This window comes from Rhinopithecus bieti, unplaced genomic scaffold (assembly GCF_001698545.2).
Source record: "Rhinopithecus bieti isolate Rb0 unplaced genomic scaffold, ASM169854v2 scaffold_6073, whole genome shotgun sequence".
NCBI lineage: Eukaryota > Metazoa > Chordata > Mammalia > Primates > Cercopithecidae > Rhinopithecus > Rhinopithecus bieti.
In genome coordinates this window covers 71,572-91,109 of record NW_016804974.1, presented here as the reverse complement: position 1 = coordinate 91,109, position 19,538 = coordinate 71,572, and the positions used below count along the sequence as shown (strand labels likewise).

Below are 19,538 nucleotides of genomic sequence, written 5' to 3'. Positions count from 1 at the left end.
ATCCTGGCCAACATGGTGAAACCCCATCTCTACTAAAAATATAAAAAATTAGCTGGACATGGTGGCATGTGCCTGTAGTCTCAGCTACTTGGAAGGCTGAGGCAGAAGGATCGCTTGAACCCTGGAGGTGGAGGTTGCAGTGAGCCGAGATCGCACCACTGCACTCCAGCCTGGCAACAGAGCAAGACTCTGTCTCAAAAATAAAAATAAAAAATAAAAAATAAAAAATTAAGTTTCTACTTTCACAGAAAAAAAAAATCAATGGCATTCTTATCCTAAAGCTGTCTCCATATGTACGGTTGGCCATCACTAAGATAACATTGATTCTTTAAAATGGCTGGTTGGTACAACCCAGGAACTGAGCCTGGAATCCAGGTGACCACCAGCTGGCAGGTGGAGGCCTTGGATTGTGAGCAGTCTTAGTAGCTGAGTTAGTGGCAGGTGTGGATTGTAGAGATAAGCAGAAATTTTATAATCCAGTAATGTTTTCTTCAAAACTAACTCATTATCTAAGTATATAAAAAACAGACAGATGTAATTCCATGACTGTTCCCCACACTCAGAAATCATCACTGAGACACAATTCAGCATTAACTTCACATACTTTTAAATGACTATCTAATTCCCATTTCTCTCTCTCCATCTGATCAACAATCCATATGCATTTTTATGACTTACACGCCACAAAATGTTTTCCTAGGGGAACCTTACACTCTTCCACCCCAACTCAAACATTTTTTTAGACAAAATAGAACAAAGAGTGGTAGTTTATAAATATTTACTCTTTGTTTCATTTCCCATTTCTCAGAAAGATTTGTATTTTAACAAAGCATGTCACTTAAAGATGTGAAATTCTCACAGTGGAATTTCAGCTGCCATTGAGATAAATATTTTTGGACAGAGGGATGTTCCCAGTCCTCCTGAAATTATGTCACAAAGCACTCCTGTTTTCTCCCTAAGCCTGCTGACCCATGTCTTTGTCTTAGGAGGGCTCTACTCAGCAAAAAGTTCATAGCAAGCCCTTCAGAGGGGAGAATGCCTGACTAATTTCCACGATAGGAATCTGACCTACTTTGTTTAATTCTTTCTGTTCTCTATTGAGGTGAGTACAATAAATATTTCTGACTTATAATTCTCTTAGGTACCAGTTAAGGGCCTCCAGTAATTGCTGTGAAACATTACACTGGAGACATATTGCTGCACCACAGTAAAAGGCCCCAGCTGCAAAATATGCCCTTGCTAGATTGATAGTTATTTGGAGTGTGGGGGTCCCTAAAGGAAAATAAAATCATCACAAATATCTAAGCCTGAAGAGCAAAAATAAAGAGGGATGCTACCCTTTTGTGTATTCCACTGGAGAATGTACAGAACACAGCTCAATGTATATTAATCGGCCTTTTGACCTGCCCCATAAGTTGCTGCAGAGGCTTGTGCAAATTGCTTAACGTATGTGTGCCTCAATTTCTTTATGTATTAAATAGACACCATAAATCTACCTTCTTAGGGTGATCATGAAACCTGACCAATAATTATAATCATAATAATAAGTATGTAAACATACTAGGTTGAAAAACAAAATGCTAAAAGAGTTATTGATTTGACAAGTATTTATTAAGAAAGATATCCTAAATGGAGATACAAATACACAAGCCATGTTCCCTGCCCTTGAGAAGCACACAGTGTAGTGGGAGACATAAGACATAGGCATAAATAATAAGGCAAGGTAGAAGTGATGGAGGAGACAGAAAACATTGAAGAGCAAAAATAGCTTCATGGAGAAAATGACATTCAAAATGATCAAATGCCCACCTATTTCCACTTCCTTCAAAATACCAATGTGTAAGAATGTGTGTGTATGTGTGTGTGTGTGTGTGTGTGTGTGTGTGTGTGTGTGTTGGGGAGAGGGTGTCAGTACCTTCAGTTGGTTAGGATTGGGCTAGATAACACATCTAATAAGGTACAGTAAGAAAGAAAACTATGTGGACAAAAGCAGTTTTCCTCTGCCATCTCAGAAATTTAGTCTACCCCACAGCAACATGGAGTTCTAGGAGATTTGGATTTTAAAGTACTTTCTTTTCTTGGCATCTATTGTAACCTTGTTAAGTGGTATTATCTGTGATTTCTGATTACAGCTTTTATGCTTGTTGGCCGTGCTGCTGCTTGAAATGTTTGTTTTTCTCCCTCATTTTTATTTAGAAGTTCCCAAAAGCACATTGGTTCCCCTCCAGGTTTCATAAACCCTGTGATTAATTTTCTGATCCAAGGCTAAACTTCTAACAGTAGGTCATTTGTCAAAATTCTCTAAAGTCCTATGGTATCTCACAGGAGGTCTGGATACTCAAAGGCAGGATTTCTCAACTTTGGCACTACTGACATTTGGTGCCAAATAATTCTTTGTTGTGGGGGTTGTCCTGTACATTGTAGGGATATTTAGCAGCATCCCTGGCCTCTCCCGACTGGATGCCTGTAGCATCCCCCAGCCCCCACCTAGGTGTGACAACAAAAAATGACTCCAGACATTGCCAAATGTCCCCTGGAGGACAAAATGGCCTCTGGTTGAAAACTGTTGTTCTAAAGTAACCTACACTGTAATGGTGTAGGCCATGGGAGTGAAGAGCAGTTACCAGAGCCAGTTCGTGGAAGCCACTAGATGGCCTAAGGCAGGGATAAGCCTTTGTTCAGAAGTAGGATGCTAAGTCACCGATGTACTGAGCCTGGGTTTTGGCAAGAGTGGACAGTGGCAGTCCAGCATGGACCCCTAGCACAGGAATAGCCTTCCCTCCTCCAAAACCTGTGTTTCTGAAATGCTTTGTCCCAGGACCTCTCTACACTCTTAAAAATGATTAAGAACCCCAAATAGATTTTCTTTATGTGTGTTACATCTGTTCATATTTGCCACATCAGAAATTAAAACTGAAAAAATGTTCATGAATTCATTGATTCATTTTAAAAAATAATAAACCCAATATATGCTAACATAAATCATATACTTTTATGAAAATAACTATTTTCTAAAACAATAAAAGAATAGTGAGAAGAATGGCACTGTCTATATTTCTATAAATCTCTTTAATATCCAGCATAATATAGAGAATGGGATTCTCATTTCTACTTCTTCAATCAATCTATTATAATTTCACCCATCATATGGCCTCCAGGAAACTCCACTGTATATCAAGAAGGCATAATAGTGAGAAGGGCACTTAGTATTATTATAAAAATAGTTTTGACCTCACAGATCTTTTGATGAAAGGGGTTCAGGGATCCTCCAGGGGTTCCTGGACCACACTTTGAGAACAACTACTCTAAACTGACATGCCACACTTTTATGAATGCAGTTCACTTAAGGGTTGATAAATTTCTTTTGAAACTAGGATCTCTAGGGGCAGTGAAATCTCCCTATTAGACCTTAGTGTGAGTACCTAAGGAACAGAGACTGCTCTGTCCCTAAGATCTGGTGAGCAGCAGTACTGAAGAAAATGAATGATGTAATTTGAAGAACATATTACCTGGAGGGAGGACAGGACCAGGTAAGGGCTTAGTCAGGTAGCAGTATGAGGACACTGGGCCCTTTGCAATAAGAAAAGAGGAAGCACAGAAAGGAGGAAGAATTTGCTTTGTAGTTTCTCCTGTGGTCCTGATGAGCCCAGTCACTCATATGCCATTGGAAAGCATCTTCCCCTATATCCTGAGCTAATTGCTACATTGCTGAGCCTGGTGCCAGTGCCTGGCTTAAGGCATAGCATTGAAGGAGAAGTGGTAGTGATGAGACAACAACAGGGGAGAGGTAGAGCGAGAAGAGCATCAGACGGTGGAGAACAGGGGAGAAGGCAACGCCAACACTAAACTCAGGGCCATCGATGGCCTGCCTGTCATTTGAAAGCCTGGCTTGACTTTCACTGCCAATAATATCTTAAAGAGGCTCAAAGTTTTATCTGAGTATATTTTTGTTGTTTTGCATTCCAAGCAATTGGTTAGCATTTGAGAAACCTGGGGTTCCGAGCATTGGATGAAGGAACTTGTTTAGAGTATAAAAGGATCTGAATTTCTTGGCGAGATACAAAATCCAAATATTCTGGCTGCCAGGCCCTACGCTAACCAAGAAAGTTAACTCCCTGACACTAAAGATTTATACTTATTCAAACCACAAGTACTCTGAAATTGCATTATTTTTAAATAACTATGTCTTTCTCAGAATATCTGAAGATAAGGTGGCCCCTCTGTTTTAAATAGCAAATGGGGGAAGAAAGGAAATAGGTTTGGGGACTTTGTATGATAGAGATCAGATCTCTGTGACTATAGCAAGCCTTATTAGTGACTGGATATGTTAGTGGGTTCAATTTATCCAAAATAGGCTAAGAAATTTTTACGGCATGTTCACAGTTCCATAAATTTTCTGCTTTCCTCTTTTTAAGTTAGTGACATTCAGACCAACATGCACTAATATTTGGCAATATTGCTCCCATGAATGTGAACACACAGTTTATTGCCTCAAAATTATGCCACCCTCTCTACATGGTGCATTTTTTATCCAAAGTCATTAAGGTTTCTTCATTTAAAATCTAATAGCTCTAGAAAGAAGGCAGGATAAAGGTCATTTTTCCCGTTTTATAGCTGAAGACATTTATAAGGGAGAAAATCTTTATCCTAGAACCAGTAGGGTTTCAGGCACTTGCCCAGCGGCTCTGAATGCAGTCCTTATATTTTTAAGCAGTAAAGGACTAAGGAGCAGTGGCCTGGCCTCCTGGGGATATGTACTAGCCTCTTAGTTGAGGAAGTCTTATCTTACTAGAACAATTAAACTATTTCTCTACAGCATTACCCAATAGTGGCAGAGTCATTTTGCTGGTTTAGGTCCTGCCATATTAATAATCTATTTTGAAACAATCTGGTTTGCCCTCTGGTGATCTAAGTTGACCACAGACATATGGCCATATCAGAGGGACAGCCAATCAGTAACTCAAAAACAATTTGTAGACCAGTTTTTACATTGTTGAAAATACTCCCCTTATCCAAAACGGAGGTCCGCAATATACCTTTAATACTAAGACCAGTATGTCCAAAAGAATTTAGACTACGTGTTTGTGGAGTAAGGACACATATGTAGTACAGTTCTTTCCAAGATCATTTTCAGCTGGGCAACAGACTTGTGTGATAAAGGACAATTAATTAGAAGGCATGTTATTTATGTAGAATCTATTTTCAATTCTGTTCAGATTTATCCATTTGTCTCGGTCCACAATATGGAAACACTTCCCCTTCTGGGTCTGTCCTTTTCCCGACTCCTCCATAAAATTTGCTTTCTGTCTGGAAGTACAACAAGACACCCAGTTAGATCAAACTTAACACACCTCCTTCACAAACCTACTGCAAGCTGCCGCCGACGATTGTCACCTGAGGGGAGACCCTCCTCACCACACACAGCCTATCTGAGGAGTGCCTTTTTTTCTATCCTCATTATTTAACAGTGTGTGCCGATTACTCAAAGCGATATGGGCAGGCCCTGGTAAATATAGCGTTGCTGTAGTGTTAACTTTTTATAAGGTAATGCTCAGGTTGCCTGCAGTGTCTAAAATTACTCTGTGGCCAGGGCCCCCTGCTTTATCGCTTTCTATAGTTTTAAAGTAGTTTGAAGCTTGAATAACATAAAATAACATAATATAATGTTATTTATGTTATTTCCCACGTGAAGAACGCCTGTAAACCTTGCAGTATTGAAACTCAGTGAACAAGGCATCTTAGACAAGCTGAAAAACAAATGGTGGTACGATAAGGGGGAATGTGGAGCCAAGGACTCCGGGAGTAAGGTCAGTCGCTGAAGGTCTTTTTGTACTGATTAGCAATCACATTTTGACCCACTGTTTATTTTCTATCCTAAAATGGCTTTCCTTCCCAACACACACTCCCTGACACAGTGGGACCCCTTTATAACAACAGCGCTAAAGGGATAAGACAAATGCCAGCCTCAGAGGCCTGCCATGTGACATCAATTGTTGACGCTATAGAACTGTTATTATGATTAGGAAACTCCATCTGGTCTATTACATTTCCAAAGTTATAAAATAATAAGCTGTGTTATAAGGGGGTTTTACTGTATTTCACATTTCAAAAGTTCAAAGAGAAAATATAACAACAGTAACAACAACAACCAAAAAAAAAAAAAAAAAAGATTTATTTGTGACAGTACTTTTTCTTAACCTCTTACAGTGTCAGAGACTTTGTAGTTATAAATGCATTTGGTTATTAATATATTATGTCGATCCCATCTGAAAACAGTCAAACGAATAAATAACAAAGACTGGTCTCTGTAAGCAGAATGATTAGCCTCCTGCCAGCTGCTGTTGTATTGAGTTCAGCATTAATTTGGATCTCGAATCTCATTAAGTCTGTCACACTTCTCTCTTCCAAAGGTGTCATTTGAATCTCTGTACGTAATACTTTTAAAATTTAGTCGCATGCTCCTTAAGGGTATACATTGTCAGGGTAACATCACATTGATAAGCATGAAACACTCTTCCCCGCCTCCTTCCTGCCCCCCTTCGCTCCCCTAAGACAGTTCTTTTTAGTTTCAATTTTTGCCTTTCCTTTTTTTGGACTAATATCGTGGTATCAGTTAATTCATTTCATGAAATGCCACTCATTTTCCCCGTGCAATGAACCATTTTGCTACTGGTTTTCTACATCCCACATCAGGGAATTCTATAACTCTTGTGAAACATAAATAATACATGGAACATGAAACTATTCTTCTTGTCACAGCTGACATGGGCTATGTCAAAGGACCTCCCCCCCCACCGCACCGTTAAATATCACATACATATAAAAATCTAATGGCAGACGAAGGGTTACCAGAAATTGATCTATTTCCCAATGGACTGTGGAACATCCTTGCAGATAGCCTCACCAGCCTCCTTAAAGAGATAATCCAATATTTCATATGTGACAGAAATTATTACTCCTTGTCTAGCTGTCATTCATCCTAAAAGAGTGACTATTTGCAAGGTTGTTGTGAATATGAGGCATTCCTATACCCTGTTTCTGAATGCAATTCAATTTCAATTGGACCTTTTATTAAGGTAAACAAGTACAGGGCTGGCTTCTATGAAAATAGTATCAGAAGGACATGGTCATATTGTCTTTACTTTTAATTATTTAAATGATACCAAGACCAGCTGAACCAGAGTGTTGAGTGTCAGCAATGGCCATTATCTGTTCACTGTGTTGTCACTTAAATAAGATGCTCAAAATTCACTGGCTTAACAATTTGGGTATTCCATTCAATTACATTCAGCAGCAAAATGGTTACATTCCCTCTAAAAAGACTACAAAATGCTATTTTATTTTATTTCTTTTTCAAAGAAAGACTCCTGGCCCTTGGTGTGTCCTACCTCAAGGTAGGGCTCAAGACACCAACTTTTTTCTTTCCATTTTTCAGCAGTTCAGTTTTTGCTTTTTCATACAGGCAGATAGCTTAGTCAGATTTGCACAGTTTGACCTGAAAGTCACTGACCGGCTTCCTCAACTTTTCCCCCTTGTTACAAAGAAAGCAAATAAGTGTCATTTTTAAAAATTATTCTCTACATTCCCTGGAGTAAAAGTTTAAAATGAGCTGGATTTTTAAAAAAATCATCAGCCTCCTGGAAAAGCTTTCTGATTTGTATGGAGCCAATCTAGGACCCAATGGATTCTCCTGACACTTTCCTTAAACTCTCAGGAAAATGTAACGGAGCCAATTCTTTGTGCTGTGCCCTTGTTCCAGCAACACAAAGACTTGCTGCCCTGATTTTAACTAGGATGAGGATTTAGCAGCCAATCTCCAAAGGGAGCGTTTTCTCAGTCACTGGGGGAAAGAGGAGAATTAACCCTTTTTAAGCAAACCCTTGCAAAATAACTCCTCAGATAAGAATAGCAGGAACCTCTAATATTATCGTGTTGTATCTTAAAGACTAGTTGTTCACAAAGTTTGTCACAGGGAGAGCAAGGGAGAAAGGGGTGTTGCGGGGCAGAGAGGGGAAAGAGTGCTTCAAGTTCCCAAATGAAAAGAGTGTTACATTTATAGAGATTATGTCACAGCTCAACTCTGGCAAATGGTGTTTATCCAGGCTGGCAGAGGAATAAATTATGCTTGTGTTTACTCTTTCATTCCCATGGCCAGTGCTGTTTTATTAATTGTTGAACATCAATTTGAGGCACTAAGGGATGTAAGGAGTCAAGGTGAAAGGAAATTTAGGTGAGGATCAAGACTGTCAACAGAGGCACAATCTACCATCTTGCTGGTCATTGCAAAACATTAGCCAGTTGCCAGAATTGAGTCATAACACTTACATCAATGTTTAGTTATTTTACAATTTAGAACTACCCTATACTGTTGTAATATATTATAATGTTCCATTGCCTTTGTTTTCTCCAAGATCTAATCATGTTGTTCATTTCTCTTAGGACAAGACCAGTGCTCTGAGCCTGAGCAATGTGGCAGGCGTTTTCTATATACTTGTCGGAGGTCTGGGGCTGGCCATGATGGTGGCTTTGATAGAATTCTGTTACAAATCACGGGCAGAGTCCAAACGCATGAAACTCACAAAGAACACCCAAAACTTTAAGCCTGCTCCTGCCACCAACACTCAGAATTATGCTACATACAGAGAAGGCTACAACGTGTATGGAACAGAGAGTGTTAAGATCTAGGGGTACGGTTAAGGTCTAGTAAACTAATCAGCTTTACATTACTGTATGTCAATCTCTTTTTTTCTTTTTTTTCTTTTTCTTTTTTTTAGTTTGGTTTATTGTTTAAACCATTGTCTCTTTGCAACCATTTGATTCTTTGAAAACAATGGTTGTGCTTTCTTGTCAGGCAGCGGTGCTTTCCTAATAGAATGGTTGTAATTAAATTGTGGTCTGTGACCCAAAAGGAAAAACAATTCTCCAGAGCATCATTGTTCAATAGAAAACATATGCAAGCCACATACATGAGCCATGCGTGCAATTTTAAATGTTCTAGTAGTCACATGTTAAAAAGTAAAACAAGTGAAATTAATTTTAATGATATATTTTATTTAACCCAATATATCCAAAATATGAGCATTTCAACATGTTTTCAATATAAAAAAAAGAATGAGAAATTTTACATTCTTCATGCTAATCTTGGAAATCTGGGGTATATTTTATACTTATGGTACATCTCGACTTATACTAGTTACATATCAAATGTGCAGTAGTCACACATGGCCAGTGGTTATTGTATTGGACAGTGCATCTGTAGAGAAAGCAGCTGCTCTGGAACAGATATTAAAATTAGGGGCAGGGCACAGCGGCTCACGCCTGTAATCCCAGCACCTTGGGAGGCCGAGGCGGGCAGATCGCGCGGTCAGGAGATCAAGACCATCCTGGCTAACATGGTGAAACCCCGTCTCTACTAAAAATACAAAAAATTAGCCGGGTGTAGTGGCGGGCGCCTGTAGTCCCAGCTTCTCGAGGGTGGCTGAGGCAGGAGAATGGCGTGAACTCGGGAGGCGGAGCTTGCAGTGAGTGGAGATCGTGCCACTGCACTCCAGCCTGGGCGACAGTGAGAGACTCCGTCTCAAAAAAAAAAAAAAGTTTAGGTACACAAGTGAGACACTGCCACTTCAAGTAATACAGCGCTTCCATAGGGAGAGGGGATTCTTTTAAGTAAACAGTGTATAAGTCTGAGAAAATGTTCTTAAGCTTTGAGTTCTTTTGTTGTCCCTTCCTTGGAACTGGTGCACAGGTAAGTGTCTATCAAAGGACAGTCTAGGCTCCCTGCTGCTAGCCAAGCCCTAATTCATACTTCAATGAAGCTGAGTGTTGCCACCTTGACTCTGGCAACTACAAACACCACCAATAATTCAGACATATTCAAATGCAAGCTTGAATTTGAATAATGTCTCTATTCTGGACCTGTTTAAAAGAATATAGTCTTGTTACTTTAAAGTGCATCTGTCATCACTAAAATGCCTATCTGAAGTGGAACAGAACAATAAGCAACTTCATACCCCTTATTTTAGGCAATTTTGACCTCATGAGTAAATGTCAATATGCTGGGATTTCTACAAGTGCATTTGTGGGTTTTGTTGTTGTTGTTGTTTTGTTTTGGGGGATTTTAGGGGTGTTTTGTTTTGTTTTTGAGGCAGAATTTTGCTCTATCGCCCAGGCTGGAGTGCAGTGGTGTGATCTCGGCTCATTGCAACCTCCGCATCCCGGGTTCAAGCAATTCTCCCGCCTCAGCCCCCCACGTAGCTGGGATTACAGGCATGCGCCACTATGCCCGGCTAATTTTTTTTGTATTTTTAGTAGAGACAGAGTTTCACCATGTTGGCCAGGCTGGTCTCCAACTCTTGACTTCAAGTGATCTGCCCACGTCAGCCTCCCAAAGTGCTGGGATTACAGGCGTGAGCCACCGTGCCCGGCTGCATTTGTGTTTTGGCCTTCTTATAGTTCACATTGCGGATTTACATTTAGCCAATTTTAAAATAATATTTCATTCAAATAAATAATTTGTCTTGGTCATGGAAAACATCATTTTGTCCAATGAAGTTGCTGGTTGTTCTTTCTTCCTGCCTTTTGCCACAACATATTCAGCACACTGCACCAATCTGCTGACAGTGTTCCCATTGCATTGGTGGATGTACAATACATGGATTCATCTGTAATTGCATTGTTTGCATGCAAGCATTTAGTGTTTCAATGTGCTTAAAATGTTTCACTCTTGAGTAGGTGCTATAGGCCCATTACAATTTGGGGCATACATTTTTATAGGATAATATCAATACATGATTCATAATCCATTTTCAAAGTGATCCACTTTCTTTCTGTAGCCAACACATAGACATGCTTGCTAGACATGAGCAATTTCAATCTAACTTAATTATCCCAAATTTTGAGGTGCTAGCATCCAAATAAATAATACACCTTAAATTTGTGTAGCAGTCATCAAAGTGCTCTCATATCTATTGGCTCATTTGAGATAAGATGGATCAGACAGTTACCAGTAAGACCCAGCCCATGAAGTGACTTACTCAAGGCAACACAGTTAGGTAGCGGCAGTTCTGGGACTAGAACCCAGCCGTTCTTCTGCCTATAGCCATATCTTTGCTAAACCATGCTACTTCTAACCACCCATGGCCTGATGTCCTCCAGGAAACTTGAAATCCTAATGGGATCCTGTCAAATGGAGAGCAGATCTTGAGTTTCTGTTCCACTTGTCCACAAAAAACGTCTTGAGGAACTTCACCAAGCCTCCATATGCCCCATTCCTTATGCACTCCACACAAGATTGAATATTCAATCACTCCTACTTTCCCCAGAAAGAATCTTTCTGAGGATTATATCAAGGCTCAGGGTGACATGACCTCCAGACTCTTTTTATCAACTATTCCATCTGAGAATTTATGTCCCTACTACCCAATTACTACAGCCTCAGACTCTTGTTAAAGCCCCAGAGCAGTATTCATGAAACATTAGTGTGCATGTGACTCATGTGGGAACCTTATAAAAATATAGATCCTGATCCAGCAGGTCTGGGATGGGGCCTGAGGGTCTACATTTCTCACAAACTCTCAGGTCATGCAGATGCTGCTGGTCCCAGGAGTAGAAAGATTCTAGAGGAAATAATCTCAGAGAATGTAACTTAATAAAAGAAAGGAAGGAAGAAAAGAGGAAGGAAGAGAAAGAGTGATAGAGATACAGGAAGAAAGAGGAAGAAAGGAAGGTGGGAAGGAAGGAAGGGTGGAGGGAGGGGAAAAAAGAAAGAGGGAATGAAGGAAGGAAGGAGGGAGGGAGGGAGGGAGGAAATCAAAGGAAATGAAAGGAAAGAAACTGTGTCAGCAAACCTTTGTTAGGACATAATGTTGCCATCCAAAAGTGGAGGCCTGGAACATCAAACCTGAGGGGAAAATCTCAGAAACTAATATGCCACAACTTCTGGCTTTCCTTTACTCATCTGAGTTGATTCACTTTTGTGAAGCAAAATTCAGGCTAATTGAGGCAACAGTCACATTTTAATAGACTCCAATGCCAATGTGGTTACAGCCCAATTACCTAGCACCTTGGCAACCATCTCCAGGGTGAAAGAAGGCTTAGGAAGAGCGTCTGCAAACAAATCTGTCCTCCAAGCCTGTACANCACTTCAAGTAATACAGCGCTTCCATAGGGAGAGGGGATTCTTTTAAGTAAACAGTGTATAAGTCTGAGAAAATGTTCTTAAGCTTTGAGTTCTTTTGTTGTCCCTTCCTTGGAACTGGTGCACAGGTAAGTGTCTATCAAAGGACAGTCTAGGCTCCCTGCTGCTAGCCAAGCCCTAATTCATACTTCAATGAAGCTGAGTGTTGCCACCTTGACTCTGGCAACTACAAACACCACCAATAATTCAGACATATTCAAATGCAAGCTTGAATTTGAATAATGTCTCTATTCTGGACCTGTTTAAAAGAATATAGTCTTGTTACTTTAAAGTGCATCTGTCATCACTAAAATGCCTATCTGAAGTGGAACAGAACAATAAGCAACTTCATACCCCTTATTTTAGGCAATTTTGACCTCATGAGTAAATGTCAATATGCTGGGATTTCTACAAGTGCATTTGTGGGTTTTGTTGTTGTTGTTGTTTTGTTTTGGGGATTTTAGGGGTGTTTTGTTTTGTTTTGAGGCAGAATTTTGCTCTATCGCCCAGGCTGGAGTGCAGTGGTGTGATCTCGGCTCATTGCAACCTCCGCATCCCGGGTTCAAGCAATTCTCCCGCCTCAGCCCCCCACGTAGCTGGGATTACAGGCATGCGCCACTATGCCCGGCTAATTTTTTTTGTATTTTAGTAGAGACAGAGTTTCACCATGTTGGCCAGGCTGGTCTCCAACTCTTGACTTCAAGTGATCTGCCCACGTCAGCCTCCCAAAGTGCTGGGATTACAGGCGTGAGCCACCGTGCCCGGCTGCATTTGTGTTTTGGCCTTCTTATAGTTCACATTGCGGATTTACATTTAGCCAATTTTAAAATAATATTTCATTCAAATAAATAATTTGTCTTGGTCATGGAAAACATCATTTTGTCCAATGAAGTTGCTGGTTGTTCTTTCTTCCTGCCTTTTGCCACAACATATTCAGCACACTGCACCAATCTGCTGACAGTGTTCCCATTGCATTGGTGGATGTACAATACATGGATTCATCTGTAATTGCATTGTTTGCATGCAAGCATTTAGTGTTTCAATGTGCTTAAAATGTTTCACTCTTGAGTAGGTGCTATAGGCCCATTACAATTTGGGGCATACATTTTATAGGATAATATCAATACATGATTCATAATCCATTTTCAAAGTGATCCACTTTCTTTCTGTAGCCAACACATAGACATGCTTGCTAGACATGAGCAATTTCAATCTAACTTAATTATCCCAAATTTTGAGGTGCTAGCATCCAAATAAATAATACACCTTAAATTTGTGTAGCAGTCATCAAAGTGCTCTCATATCTATTGGCTCATTTGAGATAAGATGGATCAGACAGTTACCAGTAAGACCCAGCCCATGAAGTGACTTACTCAAGGCAACACAGTTAGGTAGCGGCAGTTCTGGGACTAGAACCCAGCCGTTCTTCTGCCTATAGCCATATCTTTGCTAAACCATGCTACTTCTAACCACCCATGGCCTGATGTCCTCCAGGAAACTTGAAATCCTAATGGGATCCTGTCAAATGGAGAGCAGATCTTGAGTTTCTGTTCCACTTGTCCACAAAAAACGTCTTGAGGAACTTCACCAAGCCTCCATATGCCCCATTCCTTATGCACTCCACACAAGATTGAATATTCAATCACTCCTACTTTCCCCAGAAAGAATCTTTCTGAGGATTATATCAAGGCTCAGGGTGACATGACCTCCAGACTCTTTTATCAACTATTCCATCTGAGAATTTATGTCCCTACTACCCAATTACTACAGCCTCAGACTCTTGTTAAAGCCCCAGAGCAGTATTCATGAAACATTAGTGTGCATGTGACTCATGTGGGAACCTTATAAAATATAGATCCTGATCCAGCAGGTCTGGGATGGGGCCTGAGGGTCTACATTTCTCACAAACTCTCAGGTCATGCAGATGCTGCTGGTCCCAGGAGTAGAAAGATTCTAGAGGAAATAATCTCAGAGAATGTAACTTAATAAAAGAAAGGAAGGAAGAAAAGAGGAAGGAAGAGAAAGAGTGATAGAGATACAGGAAGAAAGAGGAAGAAAGGAAGGTGGGAAGGAAGGAAGGGTGGAGGGAGGGGAAAAAAGAAAGAGGGAATGAAGGAAGGAAGGAGGGAGGGAGGGAGGGAGGAAATCAAAGGAAATGAAAGGAAAGAAACTGTGTCAGCAAACCTTTGTTAGGACATAATGTTGCCATCCAAAAGTGGAGGCCTGGAACATCAAACCTGAGGGGAAAATCTCAGAAACTAATATGCCACAACTTCTGGCTTTCCTTTACTCATCTGAGTTGATTCACTTTTGTGAAGCAAAATTCAGGCTAATTGAGGCAACAGTTACATTTTACTAGACTCCAATGTGATTGTATTTACAGCCCAATTACCTAGCACCTTGGCAACCATCTCCAGGGTGAAAGAAGGCTTAGGAAGAGCGTCTGCAAACAAATCTGTCCTCCAAGCCTGTACAAAGTCTCCAGACAAGAAGCAAAAGCCTCATACGATGCCAGGAAAACCTCACTTGTGTTAGTCAAGAGGCATAAAGCAAGCTGCTTTGAAACTTCTCTGTTGTCCTCAGCCAATTTGGTGATGTGACATTAGGGGAATGTTGGTTAAGTGAAGAGTGAGATCTTCACCCATTCATCTTTTATTTCTCAAGAAGGTCTGGAATATCTCCTGGTGACTTCTAATTTGTTACCTAGTTATTAGGCTTCCAGTTACCTGAGTTGGCCTAAATCTGTCAGGGTCTATCCAGGGGCACCGACATCAAGAGGTACCCTGAGATTTTACTTCTATTACTAATTATCAGAGCCCACCTTGGGGGTTTATAGTACCAGTAATTGTTCAGGAAAAATGACTCAGGGCAAATCACCTGCAAAAATATGGTCTAGTGAAATCTGGTTAATAAAAGGGTATCCTTGAAAGATGAGGGAGTTGTTTCTCATTTTCTATGGGTGATAGTCACATCAAGATTACTGGACTTATTGTGGGAACATGTGCCTTGGTCTCAGACCATGTTTAGCTCCCACTAGGGAGAAGAAAGCCTCTTGACTACCTGGTGCCTCTCTGGGTTACTGACCAGCCACTGGAAGTGTATCCTCCCAAGCATGCCTTGGCAGGTGACTGCCCATCAAGTGCTCCAGATTCACTGCACCCTAGGGTTGACTGTGCTAATTGTTTTAGGAAATTATTTCTAATTTCCTAATTGCAGTTCAGAACTACTTCTGGCTTCTTTGGTTTCTTCAAAAATATTTTTGAAATCTCTGTCCTTTACAAGACCTCAAGATGCCTGAAGTTAGGGGAAAAGATTTTCATTTTCCTGCAGGAGTTTTCTGTTTAGTCATCCTAAAATATTAGCTTTGTTGATGCAGCCCATTTTCAAAGTGATCCACTTTCCTTCAGAAGCCTATGCATAGGCATGCTTACTGGAGACATTTTTCTGCTTAAAAGAATTCACTTTATGTTAAATAGAAAAAAAAAGCATTCTGGATAATCAAGGTGATGATGTTCTTTCTCCCAAGGGACTTTTACCTCAGTGGTAATAGTTCATTTGACCCCGTTTGAAAGCAGGAAACAGAGGCACTGAGAGGTTGGGATCCTTTCCCAAAGTCATGCCGCTAGTTAGTGATGTCCCATGCCCACTGGGGAGACAGGAGGAGACTTTGATCTTTCTGCCAGATACGAAACTTCTCCAAGCTTCTGCGATAGATATGACTTAGGACTTAGGGGTGACAAGGAAGACGTTTGTCTACTTTCATGTTAGTCTTATTCTACCCTCCTTGGATGCTTTTGGCCTTCAGGTACATATTGGAAATTCTTCTTACAGATACTTTTACTCCAGGACCAGTGGCAGATCATAATTTTGTCATTCTTTTGGGATAAAATTCAGTGTTAGATTAGAAGAAAAAGAAATGTTTCATTAGTGTAGAATGAAAGGATAAAGAGAGGATGTAAACTTGAAGAGGAGGTAAGAAAGTGTCCTACAGTATTCAGAGTCAGGGGCAAATGAATCCCCTGCACTAGTTAGTGCCTCCAAAAAGAAGACACTATCAGCATTTCAATCAGGCCTATATGTCAGGGCAAAGACCTCATTGATGCCAAGTCCCCTTCATGGGTATCACTGCTCTGGCCTCTTCCTGGAATCTGCTGTCTCTTTAAAGTCCCAGTGCTATTTTCAGACTTTAATAACTAAGGTTGTAGGTATTAAGAGAAACAATTGCTCACCTTTCTAGCAATAAGCAAAATATTTTCTTCTCACAGTTAAAATGGATTTCAATTCAGTAAGCCATAGAACACTGTTTACCCTCTGTCCTGGGTGAACAATTCTTTGTCACAGGTTCTGCAATCAGAATACACTCTTTTAGTTCTCGTGAATATCTGTATTAAAATGCCATGGAAACTTTCTGGTATACCTACATCATAAGTGATTAAAACCTTGAATTAAACTGCATGCAACACCTGCATATTCCTTAGTACAATACATGTAGTAGAGAATGTAACCAGACCTGTCACCTAAAGTCAGTCAAATAAATGAGGTGCAACCTCAGAAATGTCAATTTCAGAAAACAGCCATAGTTTTGTCCAAGATAGACTGAGCCATTATAAACTTCTCAATTCCTAATAGGAGGCCCCTTCAATTTTAAATATCCCCTTGCCTTTGCAGATCCCTTCCCACTGGAGGCATGTGATGAGAGGAAATCACCGAAAACGTGGCTGCTTCAAGGATCCTGAGCCAGATTTCACTCTCCTTGGTGTCGGGCATGACACGAATATTGCTGATGGTGCAATGACCTTTCAATAGGAAAAACTGATTTTTTTTTCCTTCAGTGCCTTATGGAACACTCTGAGACTCGCGACAATGCAAACCATCATTGAAATCTTTTTTGCTTTGCTTGAAAAAAATAATTAAAATAAAAACCAACAAAAAATGGACATGCAAGATTCCAGTATGCGAAAAAAAAATCTTATTAAGTCAATCCAACAAAAGCCATTCTTTGATACCACTGCAGAGTATACAAACACCATGTTCTTTAATACACACACACACACACACACACACACACACATTTATATTCCAATTCAGAAAAGAGGCCCATCTACCATAAAAGAATTAATTCTTCCTGATTAAAAAGAAAAAATCTGTCTCCCAGTGTTTGGGAAGACGGACTGGCATTTCTTCTAGGATCTGCTGACCAGATGTTTTTGGTATTTCCTGTTGGTGGTGATGTTCTGTGCACCCTATTTCCTTTCAATGTTGCTGAAATGTGTATATCTTTAGAATGTAAATGCAACACTTAAGAAAATTCAAACACTTTGGAAAAGGGACTAAACAGTGACTTCTCTGTGTTCTCGAAATGGTTTTGTGAAAACACTTTGATAACTTTCCACTCAATGAAGAGATTTACAGAGCTTTCGAAATTGACTTTGTGTGTAGCAAGGGACGGGGCACTATCAGGATACCTCTTGGTGCTTTCCTAAAGTGGATCCCGGGGTTTTCCAAGGAGCCTGGAATTTCAGCTCACAGATCTGTTTTTCTTGCTTCAGTGTGCATTTTAAGTCAATAGAGCTGAGTATCTAGCATTGAGGTGAGGGAAATGCTGCCTATACTCCCAGATGTGTTTAGAGTATCTCAGAAACAACACTGTGTTTAGCTCGGCTTTCTCTGCTAAGTATGCCTTTCAAGTGTACACCACGGAGACAGGACTGCATTGCAAGGCGGGATAGCAGGTTCAGACCACAGTTCTCAGTCTGACTTTACTCTTGCTAGGTCTGTCCTACTAGCTGTTGCCTGCTACCGCCCATGGCTCTCCATCGGACTGCATGTGTCCTTTTCTAGTTTGCAAAGACTAAAATGCATTCCCAAACCTACTGCTAATCTGAGGGCCTCAGCATCATTTCCAGATCCTTGCTTGGAGCAGTCTCTCTATTGACTCTCTCAGATCGCTCCACTGCTCCATGGGCTATCAAGTAACTAACTGCATACCTGCCGTTGGCATCATCAGAACAGTCCGAAGAAATAGTCTCCACTCACTAATTACCTCCTATATAACGACGTATGCTTCCTGTAGTTCAGTAGTTTTCTCTCATCAGTAACGTGCATTGGGAAGTTTCCAGACTGCAAAAACTAGGAGCTCGCATTCATTTCCCAAGTGTGACCCTTAGATGCTTAGTTGACTCGCTGCATATTTGCTCTTGTCTTCAGAAAAGAAAGGAAGAAGTATCGTTCCAACGAAATGTTTCCAGAAAAGTGTAATATAAACTTTCATTCCAAAAATGGTGTCATAAGCAAACAACTCACTTATCAAATTTCAAATGGTATTGAACAAAAAAAGAAGGCTGTTGTGTTTTTGTTTTGTTTTGTTTTCATGAAACTGTGATTTTCAACTTATAAATGCTATAATGTCCCAGCGCAGGAAGCTCACGCTGTGTGAACACGAAGTTGTATAAAACAAACCAACCAACCTACACACAAACGTTTTCATAGGCACTGTATAAAGAAAAATGTATGTTTATTAACTCAAATCAGTTTTTCAGAGAGGAAACTTCACTGAGATGAAGAGGCGGGTAAATTGGTTTGTTATTTTTTAAAAAAACTTGCATGTTTAAAAAAAACGTTGATTGCTTCAAATTTCTGCTACTAACTTCAAGCTATGGGAGTTTGGCAGTAGTCACTTGAGGATTTTTTTTTCCAATTCTTTTCTTTTTGTTGTTAAAGCTGTACTTCAGTGAACAGAAAAATTGCCAAGCAAACTAATGGCTATAAAAGGGTAAATTGCATGTGTGGGCATANTGGTGATGTTCTGTGCACCCTATTTCCTTTCAATGTTGCTGAAATGTGTATATCTTTAGAATGTAAATGCAACACTTAAGAAAATTCAAACACTTTGGAAAAGGGACTAAACAGTGACTTCTCTGTGTTCTCGAAATGGTTTTGTGAAAACACTTTGATAACTTTCCACTCAATGAAGAGATTTACAGAGCTTTCGAAATTGACTTTGTGTGTAGCAAGGGACGGGGCACTATCAGGATACCTCTTGGTGCTTTCCTAAAGTGGATCCCGGGGTTTTCCAAGGAGCCTGGAATTTCAGCTCACAGATCTGTTTTTCTTGCTTCAGTGTGCATTTTAAGTCAATAGAGCTGAGTATCTAGCATTGAGGTGAGGGAAATGCTGCCTATACTCCCAGATGTGTTTAGAGTATCTCAGAAACAACACTGTGTTTAGCTCGGCTTTCTCTGCTAAGTATGCCTTTCAAGTGTACACCACGGAGACAGGACTGCATTGCAAGGCGGGATAGCAGGTTCAGACCACAGTTCTCAGTCTGACTTTACTCTTGCTAGGTCTGTCCTACTAGCTGTTG

At 40.3% G+C, this 19,538-nt stretch overlaps 1 protein-coding gene across 1 annotated transcript in view; it reads left to right on the top strand.

Annotated features, from left to right (window-relative positions):
- Positions 1–18,386, top strand: part of LOC108528828 (glutamate receptor 3-like) — a gene marked incomplete at its 5' end in the record, with an annotated part of 107,469 nt that extends 89,083 nt beyond the window's left edge. Inside the window, 2 exon segments of the mRNA XM_017870811.1 lie at positions 8,440–8,687; positions 16,844–18,386. Of these exon segments, the coding sequence (XP_017726300.1) occupies positions 8,440–8,685 (246 nt within the window).
- Positions 18,387–19,538: the final 1,152 nt, after the last annotated feature.